Below are 18,599 nucleotides of genomic sequence, written 5' to 3' on the forward strand. Positions count from 1 at the left end.
GAAGACTCCCTCCACAAAAACTCGTAATTGGCAGCATAGTTTTATTCCCACTTGGATGTTTTATTCTGTTTTTGGATGGCTTTTCCCAGTCTTGCCACACATGCACCTACAGCAGCAGTAACACACGGAGAGGTTTACTCCTAGGATCAAAGCCAGTACGGCCATGATGAAGACGTAGACGTCTAGAAGATTCCTCTGCATGTAATTCAGATCCAGGACGGCCGGGCGCAGGTGGTCACCGCTGAACTTGGTGACATGAAGGATCCAATGAGCTGCCGTCTTGATTGGGGGTGACATGGTCTGCAAGTCTCGCATGATCAGAGATACACGCCGTGCATTGGCACAGAATCTGTCAGTAAAAAGAATACGCAAAAAGATTACGAAAACGCTTTTAAAGACGTCCTTTATCGAGATATGGGTTTATTAGAAATAATTTGCGTTGAATTCGGGGAAATATCTAAAGAGCGACCCATGGTACATCTTGGCACTTTTTTGCTAAGAGTCTATGGGATATTTATTTTGCACGGCTATGATGTGCGTGTAAATTGTGCAAAACTACACCGCATCTGGATCTCCAGATTTGTATTATTCAGAGGGCACGTTTTCATGATCGTGTATTCGGTATAGTGGTGTTCCCTAACGTGGCGCACTTCGACGTTCACCCGACTTTCCTCGTGTAGTGTTGCCAAACCTCTTTGTTGACATACCTCAAATTCATGCAGTAAAATTCTAGCACTTTTACCTTGTTAATGCTTGCTTTCTAACCTCTGTGAACAATTTCGGTTTCACGAAATTTAATCCAAGATTAAAAAACGGTGGCGTCTGGAAATTGGGCACAAATTAGCGGAGTGTTCCCTAACGTGGCGACCTTAAATAAATCTCGGAAAATTCCAAATTGACATTTAAGAATTCCTGTAAAGTTGATAGATTCTGATAAACCATTATTATCTCTACATAAATATTCCAACCAGAAATTTGTCAGAAATTGTGTTTCTTATTTTTCGGGGCATTTTCAAAGGGTTCACTTTGCACTTCAAAATAAAATGGGAAAATCACGCCAAAATGAATGTTTCTTTTAACTTTGTAACAGGTAGATAAACTCGCGATTTATGAACGGGAGTGTTAAGAATTTGATGAAATTTCACTTTCTGTGAAATTTCAGTTAAAACTTTTGCTCTAGCTAGGTGCTACATGCAAAAAATCAAAGTGCGCCACGTTAGGGGCCGCGCCACGTTAGGGTACATCAACAATACATAACCCGGTATTGTATGACAAAAACATGGCAGTATTCTGACCAATCAGCAGCTCTGGACGAATTTCTGCTCTAAATGACGTCACAACTTGTAAAGGCCGGCTCTGATTGGCTGGTGCGCGGAGTCGCATAAAATGTAATTGCTCGGATATGTCAGAAGTTTGTATTTTGGCTGTGAACGCGAGAACCTCTAATCATCACGCTATCACTGAAATCTGCCTTTTTCTTCATCAACAAACAAAATATTCCCGCAGTTGTTCACGGCAACTTTTAAGGGACAACACCTAGAATATTTTTTTTCTCTATGGTCCCTCCTCAAGGTATGACATATACTGTATATCAGATGCAGTTTTGTACTGTTGGATACTGGGGGCCGAGGACCACGCCCCCTCCCCCAGCCCTTTACTAACATTAAAAAGAATAGAACAAATAAATTTGTGTTATTTTGCTCTGGACCTCTTGTGACGTATCCAGCATCTGAAAATTTTCAAGAAGGCGCAAGAATCTCACAATGTTGAACAAAATGGGTACTAAAAGTAGAGCACAATGTAAATAAACTTGAAGAGTTCATTAGGTTATTCAGAGGTCCGGAACATTGCGGGAGCGTAATTTCATTTCATTCTTAAAACGGTTTTCAGAGGCAATATTATTGTCATTAAAAGTCACACATATAAAATGCAATCCAAGTAAATTGTTCTCATCCCAAAAAGAATAATAATTGTAACACAAATCTCTAAAATCATCCATTGCAACATTTCACAATTTTCTTAACTAATTCAACGGTAATTTAAAGCAGTTTTTACATTCTCCTTTTTTCCCTTTTCATTGTTTAAAACAATGTCTTTATCATAGAGCTATACACATTTTATCAGATAAGCTGATCTTATTTGGAGATTTTTAGCAACGCGCACCCCCATTTTTAAACGAACAGTAACTACGAGGGGGAAATGGAGCAAACTTCGAGGTGACTACCCAGCTTGAAAATGCATATTAGATTTTGTTGGATATATAATAACTTCTGGTAAAAAAAATGTTACTTTTACGGACATAAAAATACAAGTTTGTGCACAAACCTACGGGAATGTAGGTGCGCGTAACGCACGTTTTCCCCCACGCACTACTGCGAGTAGAGCGTCCGTGCGGGAACGGGAAAATTTGTGCACACTCTATGGCGCGTATGCACGCGCTGCCGATCTAGTCTTTTTATTCTATCGCTATAATTCGTCGATCAGTGCGCGACATCGCGTATAGCTGCAACCGGCTTCAGTGAGAACGTGTCTCGGACGCTGCATTCAGGCCCAATTCAAAACATAATTCAGCAACTTTTGATTTGAAATTGATATCATAGAATGCTGTTTTTCTCGGAATAAACAGCTGACGCTGAGCTGAAACTTTATCAGGTTAGTTGTTCAGTATCCTTCATTAAATTTTGAACACTTTTGTTGCTTCAAACGAACAAAATGCACAAATTACAAATGGACTATATCTTTAACAAAAAATTGAGTTACTCACGATCATTTCAATGATAAAAGATTACCAGGATTCTGTTACCCAGAATTTGAACTAAGTTCATTTTAACCCAGCCTTTCAACTTTGAAAAATGCTGAATTAAATTACAAATGGATTATTTTTTATTGATTTAACCCTAAATATTTTTCGGGTACCCAGAATCGGATTTAAAGATTAGCCCAGGCAATTTTTAAGTGTACTGTAGGCCTACTAGAGGGTCATTGGTGAACACCTACGCCGCGCGCTATTTGTTTTTAATGTATTTCTTTGCAATTATGTCAGTCATGGATGGCTGGTGGAGCAATGTGAGCCTATTGAACAGGGCTTTGCTTTTCAGTCAAGATCGAGGGCTTTTTTTCATCCTAAAAAGTGTATTTCTCTTATTTCTCTCTGCTTATACCCAATCACGACAAATTATCAGACGAGATTTTCCTCTGAATTTGATATGAACACAAAAATCGATCTCACTTTGGTTCTGCCACGACTTTGTGGATGGTCTGGCTCAATATCTCCGGTGTCAAGGTGGTGATGTCTAGCGCCAACCCGACCCCACGGTCTTCTAGCCGGTCCAAATTGTCCATCTGATCTTCGAAGAGCGGTAGGCCTACCATGGGCAGTCCGGCCCACAACGCCTCGTACATACTGAAGCCGCCACCGTGACTCACAAACACTTTGACATTAACGTGCTCTGGATTAAAATGTTTAACAATAAGAACCTTTAATTGCGCTCCCCTTGCTGTTTTCGAACAAACCAGGGGTGGGCCGGGGCTGCAAAGGTGATGGTGGCGTGGGTGGAAGCAAAGCTACTAGGGACCAGGAGCGTAAATCCCAGAAAGGATGGGGGCATAGCCCCCCCCCCCCCCCCCCCCCCCACACACACACTTTTTGAACGGGGAGGATGTGCTATTGGATTATTCCCATCCCCCCTCCACTTTTTCCTGATGAGAAAAAAATGCAGATCAATGGCACTGTGGTGATTTTTTTAAAGCTTTAGATGCGCCGTTTGGATGTAGGTTAAAGCTACAGTCCATCATTTGCAGCTATCCAAAAAGTAACTCGCGTAATTATTGTTGAAAAACATACTTGCCGGGTTAAAAGATAGTAAGGGGACTAAACTGTTATCGCTCAGCTGCAATCGGCGCAGTGAGAACGTGTCTCGGACGCTGAATTCAGGCCCAATTCAAAACATGATTCAGCTACTTTTGATTTGAAATCCAGATCCCGGAATGTTGTTTTTCTCGGAATATACAGCTGAAGCTGCACTGAAACTTCATCAGGTTAGTTGTTCAGCACCCTTCTTTAGATTTTGAGCACGTTTGCTGCTTCAAACGAACAAAAGGCACAGATTACAAATGATGGACTATACCATTAAGGCGCGTAAGCGCTCAAGTTAAGTATACATATAAGATGTACCTCTGCATCGTGAACAGCGCCCCCTACCGCAACTCGCCGGCACAGATTTACGCCACTGGTCGCTAGATGCAAGCTTAAAAAATACATCAAGTGTAGAAAGACCTACCCATGACTTGGGCCATAGGCAGCCATTGGACGACTTTTGTGTTGTCTGCTAGCTTAATTCCTGCAGGTAAAGCAGCTGAGGTCTGCCACAACACTCGGTGTTGTAGCAAGGCGAAGCCGTCGGCAAGGACTTGGGCCTTTTCTCGCTCCATGCTTCCAACGTGACTACCCAGCGAAAATAAAACCACTCCATTGGGAGCTGTGTTCAGGTATTCTACCACATCATCTGCAATCTGATGTAAGGAGAAAAAGAACGAGAGAGATGAAAAGGGAGTGTTTCCCGCTGTACTATGGGATTTTAACAGGTTGCAAAAAAATGATTCGCACAGTTTGCTTTGGCTTTTTTTCTTCTCCCCATTGATATCACGGATAAATCGCGTATAAATACAATAAGGAGATTCAATCTCCTTATTGTATTTATACGCGATTTATCCGTGATATCAATGGGGAGAAGAAAAAAAGAGACACTAACCCATCATACGTCTATCTATTGAATGCTAGGAATAATCGATTGCTCAATTTCCATAAAAAGATCATGTGATAACTTCCTATAGAAAAATAAGATTCACACATTACAAAAAACAAATCAGGTTGTTTGGGTTTTTTCCATTAACATCACGGATATCGCGTACAATTATAATATGGAGCCAAAATACCCACAATTTATTGGTTTCTAACGGGAATGTTCCGGGAATAATAGGCCTCTAACTGATGAAAGAGACTTTTTGATTGATCAATTTCCATGGCTTTCGATTAATGGATTATGCCTTATACATTTCTATAGAATTTCCACTGGTGTCATGCTCCAAAAGTGGCAACACTTAAAGAAATGAGATGACACATACAACAACATGAAGGAAGTGATGAGCCGACGATTTTCGGCTGGTATATCTTTTGTTTACAACTATCTAGCAGTCACTAAAATGTGATTGACACAGTTTTATTTAAAAAGTAACTACATTGTCTACTGAACAGGTGAAACAGAAACCGTAAGGATATCCATTGGCTAAAGAAAATACATTGAAGTACAATGGAAAAAATAATTTATGAAAAATATGGTACTAAGACAAAACGGCAGCACGTCGGCGTGATCAAGGGTGGCTCCAGGGGGGGGGGGGGGGCAAAGGGGGCCATCCCCCCCCAAAAAAAACCCGAAACCATTTTTTTTTTTATATATATATGACATCGCAATAAAGGCAGGCAATGAGTACAACACCATCTTTTCCTCAAAAAAACATTGGTTAAAGTGGTCAGAAATTGCCTCAGATCGCACCACAGAGCATCTAGAATCCCCGAACCCCACGCCGTAATTTTTTTTGACCCACTTTTTGTTTGGCCCCCCCAAAAAATTGTGTTCTGGATGCGCCCTTGGGCGTGATGAAACGATGCGACAGTCCATGTCTTGACCGTGCGCCGCGCGCTATAGCTATCGCATATCGAGCCATTGTGATAGCACATTTTAAGCATATATAAGCATATACATGGAACTGCAAAACACTGAACAATACAGATTATACAACACCTGAATAAATCCCCGTCATCTGATTGGTGAATTGTAGATCACGTGACATATTATTATTCGGTATAATGCACGGTGCGACCATGCGTTATACCCATGCGTTATACCGTTTCACTTTGCGCTTGTTCCATGACGCGGTATTTGCGTGCAAAATGCATGCTGGTGTGCACGTTCAGCGTAGCGCGTATTGTTCCAAAGAGCCAGCGCTACAGCGTTGGGTTCAAACATTTTCGTGAAGGGGTAGTTCAACATCTGTAAAATCAAAATAAATTGTAGTTTATAATTTACCAATCAAATGACGAGAATTTATTCAAGTGTTGTATAAAACAAATAACGAATGTTTTACGTTCGTGCGATGGAAAGAATAATTTCATTCGGTGACAGATTGAATGTTCTATTCCACTCGGCTTCGCCTCGTGGAATAGTATACAAATATTGAGTGGCTCAGCGTGGGATGGGAGGAGTGAACTGGAAAAAGCCGAGTGAACTGGAAAAGTCCAGATTTTACCGAGTGATAATATTCCTCCCATTTCACAATTTAAAGCCACTCAATATTTGTTTTATATAACTGACATATAGATCCTTGTCATTTGATACATTTGAACTCTTTTTCATTACGAAACTGGAGGAAAATCCATTTCTCTAGTCCAAACCACCCCTTCATGAAAATGTTTGAACCCAACGCTGTAGCGCTGGCTCTTTGGAACAATACGCGCAACGCAGAACGCGCACACCAGCATGCATTTGCACACAAATACTGCGGCATGATATACAAATATTGAATGCTTCGAGTGGTGTAGTAAAACTAGCCTCCCGAGGTGATCCATGGACCATTCTATTTTCCCGAGGAGAAGCCGAGGGAAAATAGAATGGTCCATGGATCACCGAGGGAGGCTAGTTTTACTTCACCACGAGATAAAGCATTCAATATTTGTTTTATAACACTTCACCCACAGATTCTGCTTGATTTTAATATTTTACATTATTTAAGTCTGAACACAGTTGAAATAAATTTCAATTTCAATACAAAATTGGTGAAAAATGTATTTCTCTCTTAAAAACTAACCCTTCACGAAATGTTTGAACCCAAGGCTGCGGCACGCTCTCTTTGGAATAATACGTGCTACGCACAACGCGCAACGCGCACACCAGCATGCATTTGCACACAAATACCGCTCCGTGGAAATAGTACTTTGGTTGCTAATGGTATAGTACTTTGGTTGCTATGCGCATAGTACTTTGGCCGTGCACAGAAAGATAGCAAAAATAGAAAGTAACATGTGACTCGCTCTCGGCCAATCAAGACACAGAATCTGTAGGTGAGGTGTTATAATCCTAACTGTTGAATAGTATTTCCCATTCCCCATGGGCGGATAGTACTTTTTGAGCCGCGGCGTGAATGGGAGCAATAACGAATGTCATGTGATGTGAGTTCCACCAATCAAATGACTAGGATATGTATGTCAGTTATATAAAACATTCAATCTGTCACCTCATGAAATTATTCTTACCATCGCACTCACAAACATTCGTTAATAACATTTGAAATATATTTAATAAAATGCCATAACAGGAGAGACAATGTTTATCCAGAACACCAAGAAATCTGGTAAACATTAGCATGTCAATTCCAAATACTGGCAGTAAAGCCAAGTAAACAGTAAGCCAAGTGTCTGTGATATGTTAACAAACCACCAAGTACAACTACATGTATGCTACACTTCTGCAGTATGCTCATATTTCACTTATGGCCAAACAAGATATTAAGAAAGTTTTTGGGGTGTTGGAGTGAACATACGGTGGTAGTACAAAACTGCCGGGCATTCCCAGCTTCCAATTTTCCTGGCTACATCAAGATCACAGCCTGTGTCAATTGCAACTGTAGCTGCTGTGGGTCGGAAGGATTTTGCACTGAAACCCCGCCCCCGTCGGTTCTAGTAGGCCACCGTTGTCGGAAACAATTTCGACTGACTTCCCCTTAACTGTGGGGAGAAACGAATGAAGTGCCATAAGTACTGCACACATTTCGCGATAATTGGAGGGCATGTTGCTCAACCTTTTGTTCCAAAAACCCGCTGCCTTTTGTTCATACATCCATGATGTCATCGGCTGAAGTCTTCCGAGCAACAACACAAAACCATTCGGGAATGTCATCAAAGCCCAAAGGCAGCAGATGTTGGAATTTCTACATTGACTGATTCATCTGGTGCCACTGTGATCTCTCCGATTGACAAGGCTAATGTGCTGAATGAACAGTTCAGTTCAGTTCAGTTCAGTTTTTTTCACGAACGAAAACCTTGACAGTTTCCCTACATTACCAGACTTGGACTTACCCGACATGCCAGAAATTCATACACATCCAATTGGGGTTGAGAAATTACTGAAAGATCTGAAACCAAGCAAAGCACCAGGACCTGATGCCATACCTCCTAGAATTTTGAAAGAGTGCGCCTCTGCTTTTGCACCAGTTTATTCTAAGATCTTCCAAAAATCACTGGATACTGGATGTTTACCTAAATAAGCTTGGCTTGAAGCGAACGTCATGCCACTTTACAAGAAAGTACGTGATAGGAAAAATCCTGGTAATTACAGACCTGTGTCGTTGACGTCTATTCCATGTATGATACTAGAACATATTTTATATCATCACATAATGATTCATCTCGACAAGCATCAAGTACTGACAGATGCCCAACATGGTTTTCGCAGAGGTCGCTCCTGTGACACCCAGTTAGATGCCTTGACCCACGTCTTGGCTGGAATTCCTAACAATAAGAGTCAAGCTGACTTAATTGTAATTGTAAAAAAGCGTTTAATTCGGTGCCTCACCAACGTCTTTTAAGGAAGCTCCACAACATCTGCATCAGGAACAATGCTCTGAAATGGATTGACTCATTTCTCACTCAACGTCACCAACAAGTTGTTTTGGAGGGCACTTCTTCAAACAAGTCTAAGGTCAATTCTGGGGGTCCACAGGGGACAGTGCTGGGTCTTCTCCTGTTTTTAGTATACATTAATGATATACCACAGAACCTCAAATCGCATAGGTGAGACCCTTTGCAGATGACTGTATCATGTACTGGGAAATAAAATCTGCAGCAGACCCTTGCATTCTTCAACAGAACATCAACACACTTGAAAAATGGGAAAAAGACTGGCACATGTCATTCAATGCCTCCAAATGTCACACCGTGAGGATCACCCACAAGAAGAACTCAGTCGACTCCAGTTATCAGATGGGTAAAACCAAACTACAAGAGGTTAAACATCATCCCTACCTGGGGATTGAACTCAGTAATGATGTGGTCCACTCACATTGATCAGATCATCTTAAAAGCCAATCGTATGCTCGGACTTCTCAAGAGAAACATCCACCACTGCAACAGTACCGCCAAGTACATTGCGTATCAGACACTAGTCAGACCAAGGCTAGAATATTGTTCCGCCATTTGGGATCCTCATCATGCACTAGTCAGACCAAGGCTAGAATATTGTTCCGCCATTTGGCCCGGGATCCACATCATGCGTCGGATAAAAAGTAATAAGAAAGCATTCAACACAGAGCAGCTAGATTTGTTATGCAAGACTACAGCAGGGAGTCAAGCATCTCAGCAATGATGAATAAACTCAAATGGGACACTCTTCAAGATTGATGGGCCACAGTTCAGTTAGTCACATCGGGCTTACACCGAGTAATATAAAAGATCACCTGAACATCGTCAACTCATCAAGGGGAGTTTCTACTAGACAGACCGGACCTTTCTCATGTAGAGTCATCACCACAAATAAGACTGCTTTCGTTACTCAATGTTACTCAATGTGTCTGCCTGATTATCACAGGCGCAATCGGGCTTGTCGTGTGGCGTCTTTTCGACCACATCGGGGCAATCCTCGTTTCTAGTGCCGATAATCTCTTCTGAATATCGTTGAGCAAAGTAACAGTGTATTCTCACAAGAATCGTGTTCTGCAATGTTACATTTTGTGACAATTTGAAGATTTTTTTACGGCATCGAAAGCCGGATCATATGGCGTGAATGTGCGATAGAACACAATACCCCGGATGTCATGACCTGAATTGTAAACGGGGCAGAGGTCATGACATCCAAGCCCACAGTGTGGGGGCGCTGTATCATTGTAATTACTGACCTACGTGTCATGGTATGCGTATCGTGTCGCTGTGCCATCGGTGATGGAACAATAACAAGTCGAGGAGGTACATGCAACGTGACATTTGGCAAACGTCAAGACGCAATGCAGTTTGTCGTCATCATCACAACACCACAGGAAGAAGATATATCACTGTCTTGACTGAGGAAGATTTCAAATAACTGACACAGCTTTCTGGAAAAGTTTAGATATTTTTTTGATACCCCTTCAGTATAAGTCGTTGAACTTTACCTTTTTAAGAGGAGTCGAACCAGCTGTGAAGAGAACGTAAATAGTGTTTGGCTGCATGGGGCGAGGAAACTCTAAAGCGAAGCTCCCATGGAACATATACAGCGACGCTTGCTTGTTAGATTCATAGGTGCTGATCTCGGGTCGAATGTTATACTTGATTTTCAGCTGATCGAATCCTTTGAAGTCTATAGTCAGATACCACCAGTATATGTAGTACGTGTGCGCCAGGACGTTTTGGACTCGCTGGAAGAATGTCATTTTGTCCGTGAGTCCAAGCACACGCTCTGGGATGTAGGATGCGTCGATAGGTAACCCTGCCCTTGAAAATGAAAAGACAGACTTTTTGTTTGGTACATACATTTTAATAATAATAGTAATAATAATATTGGAGTCTTATATAGCGCACGTTTCTACCAACTATTAGGTACTCAAGGTGCTGGAGATATGTCTATTATTAAAGAAAGGTAAATAAAGTTTATGAGAAATATGAGACCCATTATGTAGCACCTTATAAGGGTTTACAAGGTGCTGCAGCGCATATTGCAGCCACTGCCAGAAACACCGGGGCAATGCTGTATTCCCTCCACTCTTACAAGTGCGGTAATACAAATTGTCATGCATTATAGGTAATATGCACTTTTACATGGTAAATATGTGTCGATCCTGCGTGTGTCAGCCCCAATTTACCATATGAAATACATACGTACCACTCTCCATGCTTTGAAGGAACTGCGTGAACAACGCAATTGTAGATGAAGGGAATGTTTAGAGCCTGTGCCAGGAGCGGAATACACGGGATGTGGTCATCAGCAACCAACATGTCGAATTTCTCTTCTCGGAGCCTCTTCATGGTTGCTGCGTCTCCCAACAGATCGTCGCACTCGCGTAGCCACATGTCTGCGGTGCCAAGGTCATCGAGGCAAGGGCGGATCCAGGGGGGGGGGGCCAAAGGGGGCCATGGCCCCCCCCCCCCCCCCAAAAAAAAACGAAACCAATTTTTTTTTTTTTTTTGTGACATCGCAATAAAGGCAGGCAATGAGTACACCACCATCTTTTCCTCAAAAAAAAACATTGGTTAAAGTGGTCAGAAATTGCCTCAGATCGCACCACAGAGCATCTAGAATCCAAAAAATTTTTGTGACCCACTTTTTTAGGGGACCAAATTTTTTTTGGCCCCCTCCAAAATTGTGTTCTGGATCCGCCCTTGCATCGAGGAAGTCGCCCCTGACGACTGCGATAACCGGACCCCAGAAGGTCCTCAGGACGCCCGTGGTGAACAACTTGCCTAGATTGGCCATGACGTCGGCCCGTTGATGCGGCGTGATGGTCGAGTTGTATACCACCGTGGTGAAGATTTCGGCGTCGGCCATTTGCATCTGTCGTGGGTTGGAGCTGCTGAACAGCGAGACCACCTTGTGACCCTGTCTCACAAGCTCCTTAGCAGACATGGACAGCGATGAATAATGACTGCCACCCGCCATGGAGACGAAGTACAGAAACTTGTACGTCTTGGGATCTGGGATCTGATCCTTCCCAATGGTGCTGTAGACGGGTGGCATCAACATGCAAGATGTTATCAGTAGGAGAATGGTAACAGTTTTTGGAGACATCGTACGGACCCTCATGCAGTAGCCTGGAAGAAAGTAGGAATGGATTTATATATACGAGCCTTGGCCTCGGCCGCTCACCTGGCGGGAGGAGTCGCCCGCTTCGCTACGCAGTCGATCACCATATAGCAGATTATCTGCATGAGCAATTCGTGAACACACAGATAATTTGTATCCTTGTGGAGTCATTTCTTCGTTCTCGTGTACTAAAGTTTTCGAGTTTGAAAGTATACTTTAAAAATGCTCCTATTTTAACCATAATTAATTTCCTGGGCTGAAATTCTGACTTAATATCCCTTACAAAAAATACTTCGATTTGCAACACATCAACACACCTTGGAAATTCCTAAATTTTGAGCAAATAACACATATCTTTTTCGTGATAACCTTGTGGAGACAATTCATCTGTAGAAATTGCTCTGTGGAGATGTATACAATCTTTTGTTCCACAGGGTACAATGTCAGGGGCGGATCCAGGAATTTGCGGGGGAGGGCGGGTCATCAGCAACAGATTTTGAAATGTAGGCAGGTTTCTTCTCCGGACGCTTGGCCTCCGAAAATCAATAGGTGGGGTTGGTGGTGTGAAAACAAACGTGAACGAACAAGGAGACCTAGGAACGAAAATGCCGGATGTGAAAGGTCGAAAGTTCGTTTTTACGTATATCCAAGTAATTTCTCGTCATTTTTTTCTTGAGGAAAACCAAGATAAATTTCCAGAAAGAATGTTTCTTGGGATCATTATGGTTAGAAATCCTTCTGTCAAAAATTGAAGCCAGAAAAAGGGCGACCTAGTGTAAAATGCCCGTAGGCGGGTTGCACGAGGGGGCCGGAAGCTCGCCGCGTGACATTTTATTTTCAGGCTCTTATGGAGCCAGAATGTACGCCATTTTGTCGTTGAGCTTTCGGACCCCTCCGCGACCCTTCCACAGGCATTTTACTCGGGGTTGCCCTCTCACCTGCTATTCGAGGGATCCGGAAGCGCGCCACCAGGGGTCAACTTTCAGGCTCTACTGGCTATGATTTGAAACTTTGCATGGCCGCGGTAGTGTAAATAATTAGTGAGGTTTGCGGTAGCACAATGCATGTGAACAAACTCGCCCGAGGGTGTCGAGCAGTACACGTCCACTACTACTGCTCTCTAACCCTGTATTGGATCATAAAAATAATTGGCAACATTTTTGAATACGTATGCAAATGAGAATAGTCAGGTGCCCGCCTGTTCGTTACATTAGCGGGTTTTTTTAATGCGGTGTCTGGGGTGAAAACAAAATCAATTTGTCACGCCGTGAGTTACGAAAACACGAAGTCAAAATGTTACAATCTTATCCCGCCAATGTGCAGTATCACATTTCATATTATGAGCAAGTTGGAAATGAAAGGAGTATGGACGTTATAATTACAATTTACACGTTGGAAATATCAATGTTAGCCCAGATTTAGAATCTCAATTAAATTTAATTACATTATCCCCACTTATTACCCGTTGACATCTTTAAGATTATTTCAAATAACTTTGTGGTCCACAGAGACACCCTGTCTCCATTTGTGTGGTCACACTGGGCTCGGTCGTAGACCTATAAAACCACATGCTAGATTCTTAGTATTTGCTGTCCTTGGTTTAATTCACTTACAGTTACCCACAATCCATTATGTTCCATTCCTGTATTTAATCAGCCCCTCTCCCCCTCAGTCCTCACTTTCTCCTTTCACTGTCTCTCTCTCTGTCAAGCGATTTTAGTCGGTGCTCTCAATAAACACACCTGACCCTATAAATTCTAATCCTTGTCACGAGTTTTATTCCTTCAGTGAAAGTTTCTTCTCCGTCTTCAACTTAATCTTCGCTCGGGCTATACGTGCTACCAGGAGACATATCATTCTATAGACCGCTTGCAGACGCGATCGATAATTGACGCGCGAAGGTGCACGACGCCATGTTATGGGACAAAATGTGCATGGATAGATATACGCCTGTCCCACAACATGGCGTCGCGCGCCTTCGCGCGTCGATTATCGAACGCATCTGCAAGCGGTCTATACCTCCATGCTGTAACCAAGACTCTAGGACTGGTAGTCAACCACCTATGAACAAAATACTTGTGTTACAATTGGTAGCAGCGGTTTTTCACCTGCCCAAGGCATCGTCACTTCCACGTCTGTCTCCATATCTTCATCTTCATCTTCTAGCCCCTATATTCAGTAACTCTGTGTGAGTGGAACTTTTTGCTGCTGAAGAGACGAAACAGAACATCTGTTTCCCACATCCATGCAGTCGTCGTCGTCATCCTGGCAAGAACTTTCTTCATTTCGTCCATCCCTGCATTGTACGTCAGGTATAAACTGCCTGATACCCCCTACAAGTTTTTGTCGTTTGCCTGTCCGGTGTCCTGTCTTCTAGCATCCGTATCTCCACTTTTCCTGCGCCTGGTCCAGCCAACATCTTCAAACTGTTCCAGCATCTTCATATTTTCCTTGGCGACTTCTCTATTTTCCTGCTTCTCGCCGCCATCTTCAATCTGCGTCCATCCAGCCACCTTCTTCAAACTTTTCCAGCTTATAGCTACCTTCGCCCCGCTCTTCCTGAGTCTGGCTGAAGTGTTTCCTGCGTCCTCTGAACTGTGAGTGTTCCTGCTTCACACACACCAGTGCCCACATTCACACCGTTTCGCCCAGCTCTTCTTTCCTTTTCTTGAACTGTTCCTAATCGCCGACCACCATCTCATCCAGCTCTTCTTTCCCGTTCGTCACCTGTTCCTGATCGTCGAACTGTATTCCTGTCATCTTGTTCTCCTTCTCTGCTCGTCGATCTGCTCTCCTGCCGGAACGTCTGCTGGCGAGCCAAGTTGACATCTGAATAGCAAGTCACATTGTATTTTTTGTTTACCCATAGTCTTGTTGTACCATTCGATTGTTTTGCTTTGATTTGTTGTTGATTTTTCCCATATTGTATTTGTAATTTCTGTTGACGTTACTCCTTAGCTCTGTTTTATATTCAATTGTTTCACTTTCAAGATTTTGATATTTTCCATAGTGATTTGTTACTTATTTTCGCGTCCGATATACTTGTTTTTCTCCTCATTTCATTTGAAACCACGAATGTGGTGTTTTTGATTGGTTCTTAATGTGTTTTTAACTTATCTTTCATCAGTCTCTATACAGTTTAAAATGTTGTAAGATAATTTTGTGTTCTAATCAATGGAAAGGGGGGTCAATGCAGCGATAGGGGCGGGGTGATCTGTTGGTTACTCGGTTTTAATTTCTTTGTTGGTTTGGTTACACTTGAATGGTTTTAAGGTTTTAAGGCCTTTTATTTATTTTTGACGGTTTACCTTAAAATATTTAATACATTTTTTTCGCTGTAAAATTGTATGTGTAAATCTAGTTTAATCATTATAACTGTATTTTTTAGTGTTCTGTTTTGGAGCTTTCATCAATGTTTAGACATGTAAATTTTCCATTTTTATCTTTTAAATGGACAATAAATGAATTGAATTGAAATGACACTTTCCAGTTCAAATGTCCCGAAAAAGTGACTCAGACAAGTGTCATTCCGGCCCGGAAAAGTGTCGGGTTGACCCGGGTTTTGGTCGGACCTGAGCCAAGATGTTTGTGCGTACCCATCAGTGAGGCTTTAAAGAGACTTAAAGTTAAACTGAAAGTGTTTCCTTTGATTTCAGTCGAACCTGACAGCGTTATGGATATTGCACTAATGACGGGTGGGAGAGCAATAGCGGTAAATACCAAGAAAAGGGGACACTGGGATCTTGATGACGTCGTTGCCGTGGACATCCTCCAACAGCACTATATGCAACTGTGCACAAACATGGATGCACCCAGCAGGCATTACTTTGTACACGAAGTTAGCGCTCTAGTAATTTAATATAGCTCTATGCTTGAAACGGAATGTATGATCAAATCTGCGAAAAATCAAGTAAATCCAGTTTGTTGTTGTTGGATGTTGGAACGTCACAGTGGCGCCTTTTCAATTGTTTTTTTGTTCATGACTTGCGATTTAATTATGTAAAACTGACAACTCTTAAGATTTTGTGTGTGGGACCTTGAGTTGTTTTCTTTGGTTTGGTTTGGTTTGGTTTGGGTTTTTATTGTTTTTTAATAGAAATGAACCATTTTTTTAAATCCGAAGTTTTCTCTAATTATTTTCATCCTCAGACCGTTCTGCCAAATCTTTGGTGGTATTATCAGACAGTCAAATACGGGTGAACAACTGGGCTGCTTTAAAGCCACCAAAATCTGAGCGGACTTTATAAGCCACTAGAACACCACCCGGGAACTCTATCGTATACACGCCCTGAAGTTCCTGGTGTATAATCTGAAGTTTCCGGAGAAACATTTAAAGATTGCATCTCCCTCTCACAAAAGTGGGAAGGAGGTATATCTTCGAGTTTTTGTTCTTTTTTTTATGTTGTGAATTGTTTAAAGGATTGCCCTGTTAAAGCTAATCGAAATTTCTTTTTAATACCGAGTTATTTTTAAGGCACCTGAAACGAAATGCAACTGTTCCTTTTTTCTTCAAAATAATGTTAAAGGTTAATTATAGTCCATCATTTGTAATGTGTGCATTTTGTTCGTTTGAAGCAACAGACGTGCTCAAAATCTAAAGAAGGGTGCTGACATTACCAGCACACTTTCCGAAAATAAGGTTCGGCCACCTTTCTATGAAAAGCCTCACTGGCTCATGGTTTTGTGCGTAAACCCTGTCAGTGGCGGACGATCACACTCAATTGACTTCGGCAAAACCGCAAGTCCCGTCATAAAGAATAAGTTAACCGGACCATTTTTTCCAAGAGTGTGATTCTAATGTAACTGAGAGAAAGATAAAGAAAGATTATATATGTAAATTGTATCAATACTCACAAAATGCAGGTTATTCTTTCATCAAGAGTAGACGAGCTCAATATGCCAGTAACAGTAAACCTGTTGCACCGAGCGAGCCTATGCGAACTATTTTGGGACACCATCAAAGATCAGCCCTGCCCTTGTTACCGGTAACCTTTGTTTTCGAACAAAGTCCAATCCAGTATGTCACAGGAAATGATAAGTACATTATAAACCGGGCGAATTTGTTGGCAGGTAGGAACAATTAATTATCGATGAAACATAGTATACAAATATAACATGGTTTGAGGGTGGACAGTCGATATTCGCTCCCCGGGGTATTTAATTGGAAGTTGATAAACTAGTTCCCGAGGCGAACACTTGTTTGTCAACTTTCAATACCGAGGGGAGCTAATAAACATGGTACGAATCCATCCAACACTGAGGGTTCATCCAACACAAGGGGTTCATCATTGTTTTCACTATTTCCGCGCAAAACCATGTTGTATTTGTTTACTTATATCTTGTTAATGTTCATCAGGCAGCTGCGGTATTTCATTGGACCATTCCATTACGTTTTTTGATCGTGCAGTATTTGGATAAAGTGAAACATTATTTAAGGAGACAAACAGAATAGAAAGTTAACTTTGTGTCATTTAATAACTTTAACATTCACACAAAACACTGGATTTATTACTACATTGTATTTGTAAAATTGCACCCAGTTCCTCCTTGGTTTAAATCGCAAAACGACCACCACCGGACGCAATTTTGATGTATGCCGTATTATAACACCTCATCCACAGATTCTTTGTCTTGATTGGCCGAGAGCGAGTCACATGATACTTTCTATTTTTGCTATCTTTCTGTGCACGGCCAAAAGTACTATACCCGTAGCAACCAAAGTACTATACCATTAGCAACCAAAGTACTATTTCCACGGCGCGGTATTTGTGTGCAAATGCATGCTGGTGTGCGCGTTGCGCGTTGCGCGTTTTATTCCAAAGAGAGCGCGCCACAGAGTTGGGTTGAAAGATTTCGCCAAGGGGTAGTTTGGAAGAGAGAAATACATTTTCCACCAATTTTGTATTGAAATTGAAGTTTATTTCAACTGTGTTCAGATTTAAATAATTTAAAATATTAAAACCAAGCAGAATCTGTGGGTGAAGTGTTATAAAACAAATATTGATTGCTTTATCTCGTGGTGAAGTAAAACTAGCCTCCCTCGGTGATCCATGGAACATTCTATTTTCCCTCCGGCTTCGCCTCGGGACTAGGCCAAGTTCGGGCAAGGACCATTAGTCGACTAGTGGTTGATTTGTGACGTACCTTACGCCTGCGCACTAATAGCAAAGTGCGAACGTCTCTAGTCGAACGCTGGTCAAAATGTCATTGCAAAACGTCTGGATCCTGGCTCCCTGCTGTACGTTATGAACGCGCGCGGCTATGGTTACCAGCGAAGCAACCAACCCCAGTAGGTTGGTTCCAAATATTATGGCCAAGTTCGGGCAAGGACCATTAGTCGACTAGTGGTTGATTTGTGACGTACCTTACGCCTGCGCACTAATAGCAAAGTGCGAACGTCTCTAGTCGAACGCTGGTCAACATGTCGGCCAAGTTCGCGCAAGGACTATAGTTGACCAATGGTTAACTAACGTTTGCCCGAACTCTGTCTAGTCGACGGTGGTTGACTACGCTAGTCGACTATTTGGAACCAGCCTACTGGGGTTGGTTGCTTCGCTGGTAACCAATAGCCACGCGCATCCATAACGCTAGCAGAGAGCCAGGATCCAGAAGTTTTGCGATGACATTTTGACCAGCGTTTGACTAGAGATGTTCGCACGTTGCTATTAGTGCGCAGGCGTGAGGTACGTCACAAATCAACCACTAGTCGACTAATGGTCCTTGCCCGAACTTGGCCCATATTGCAAAACGTCTGGATCCTGGCTTCCTGCTGTACGT

At 42.2% G+C, this 18,599-nt stretch overlaps 1 protein-coding gene and 1 long non-coding RNA gene across 2 annotated transcripts; both read right to left on the reverse strand.

Annotated features, from left to right (window-relative positions):
• Window positions 1-38: 38 nt before the first annotated feature.
• On the reverse strand, window positions 39-11,807 carry LOC119724037 (UDP-glucuronosyltransferase 2B31-like). Its single transcript, XM_038194959.1, has 6 exons — window positions 11,413-11,807; window positions 10,905-11,117; window positions 10,198-10,516; window positions 4,281-4,512; window positions 3,230-3,449; window positions 39-349 (listed from the first exon to the last, which is right to left on the reverse strand). Exons 1-6 carry the CDS (start codon window positions 11,805-11,807, stop codon window positions 61-63), a joined length of 1,668 nt encoding a protein of 555 aa, XP_038050887.1. The 3' UTR covers window positions 39-60.
• A 1,624-nt stretch (window positions 11,808-13,431) lies between these two features.
• On the reverse strand, window positions 13,432-15,314 carry LOC119723853. The gene is made up of 3 exons (XR_005270590.1): window positions 15,304-15,314; window positions 14,936-14,939; window positions 13,432-13,504 (listed from the first exon to the last, which is right to left on the reverse strand). It is a non-coding gene; the product is annotated as an uncharacterized LOC119723853 (long non-coding RNA).
• Between the last annotated feature and the right edge of the window lie 3,285 nt (window positions 15,315-18,599).

This window comes from Patiria miniata, unplaced genomic scaffold, assembly GCF_015706575.1.
Source record: "Patiria miniata isolate m_02_andy unplaced genomic scaffold, ASM1570657v1 HiC_scaffold_17, whole genome shotgun sequence".
Lineage (NCBI taxonomy): Eukaryota > Metazoa > Echinodermata > Asteroidea > Valvatida > Asterinidae > Patiria > Patiria miniata.

What these genes read in the sequence shown, in the direction of transcription:
- LOC119724037 (XM_038194959.1), bottom strand. Translation starts at nt 11,807, where the DNA reads ATGTCTCCAAAAACTGTTACCATTCTCCTACTGATAACATCTTGCATG. An exon ending in GCCTATGGCCCAAGTCATGG is followed by an intron (nt 3,450 to 4,280) that starts GTAGGTCTTTCT and finishes ATTTTAATCCAG; the next exon opens with AGCACGTTAATGTCAAAGTG. An exon ending in AAAGTCGTGGCAGAACCAAA is followed by an intron (nt 350 to 3,229) that starts GTGAGATCGATT and finishes TTTTACTGACAG; the next exon opens with ATTCTGTGCCAATGCACGGC.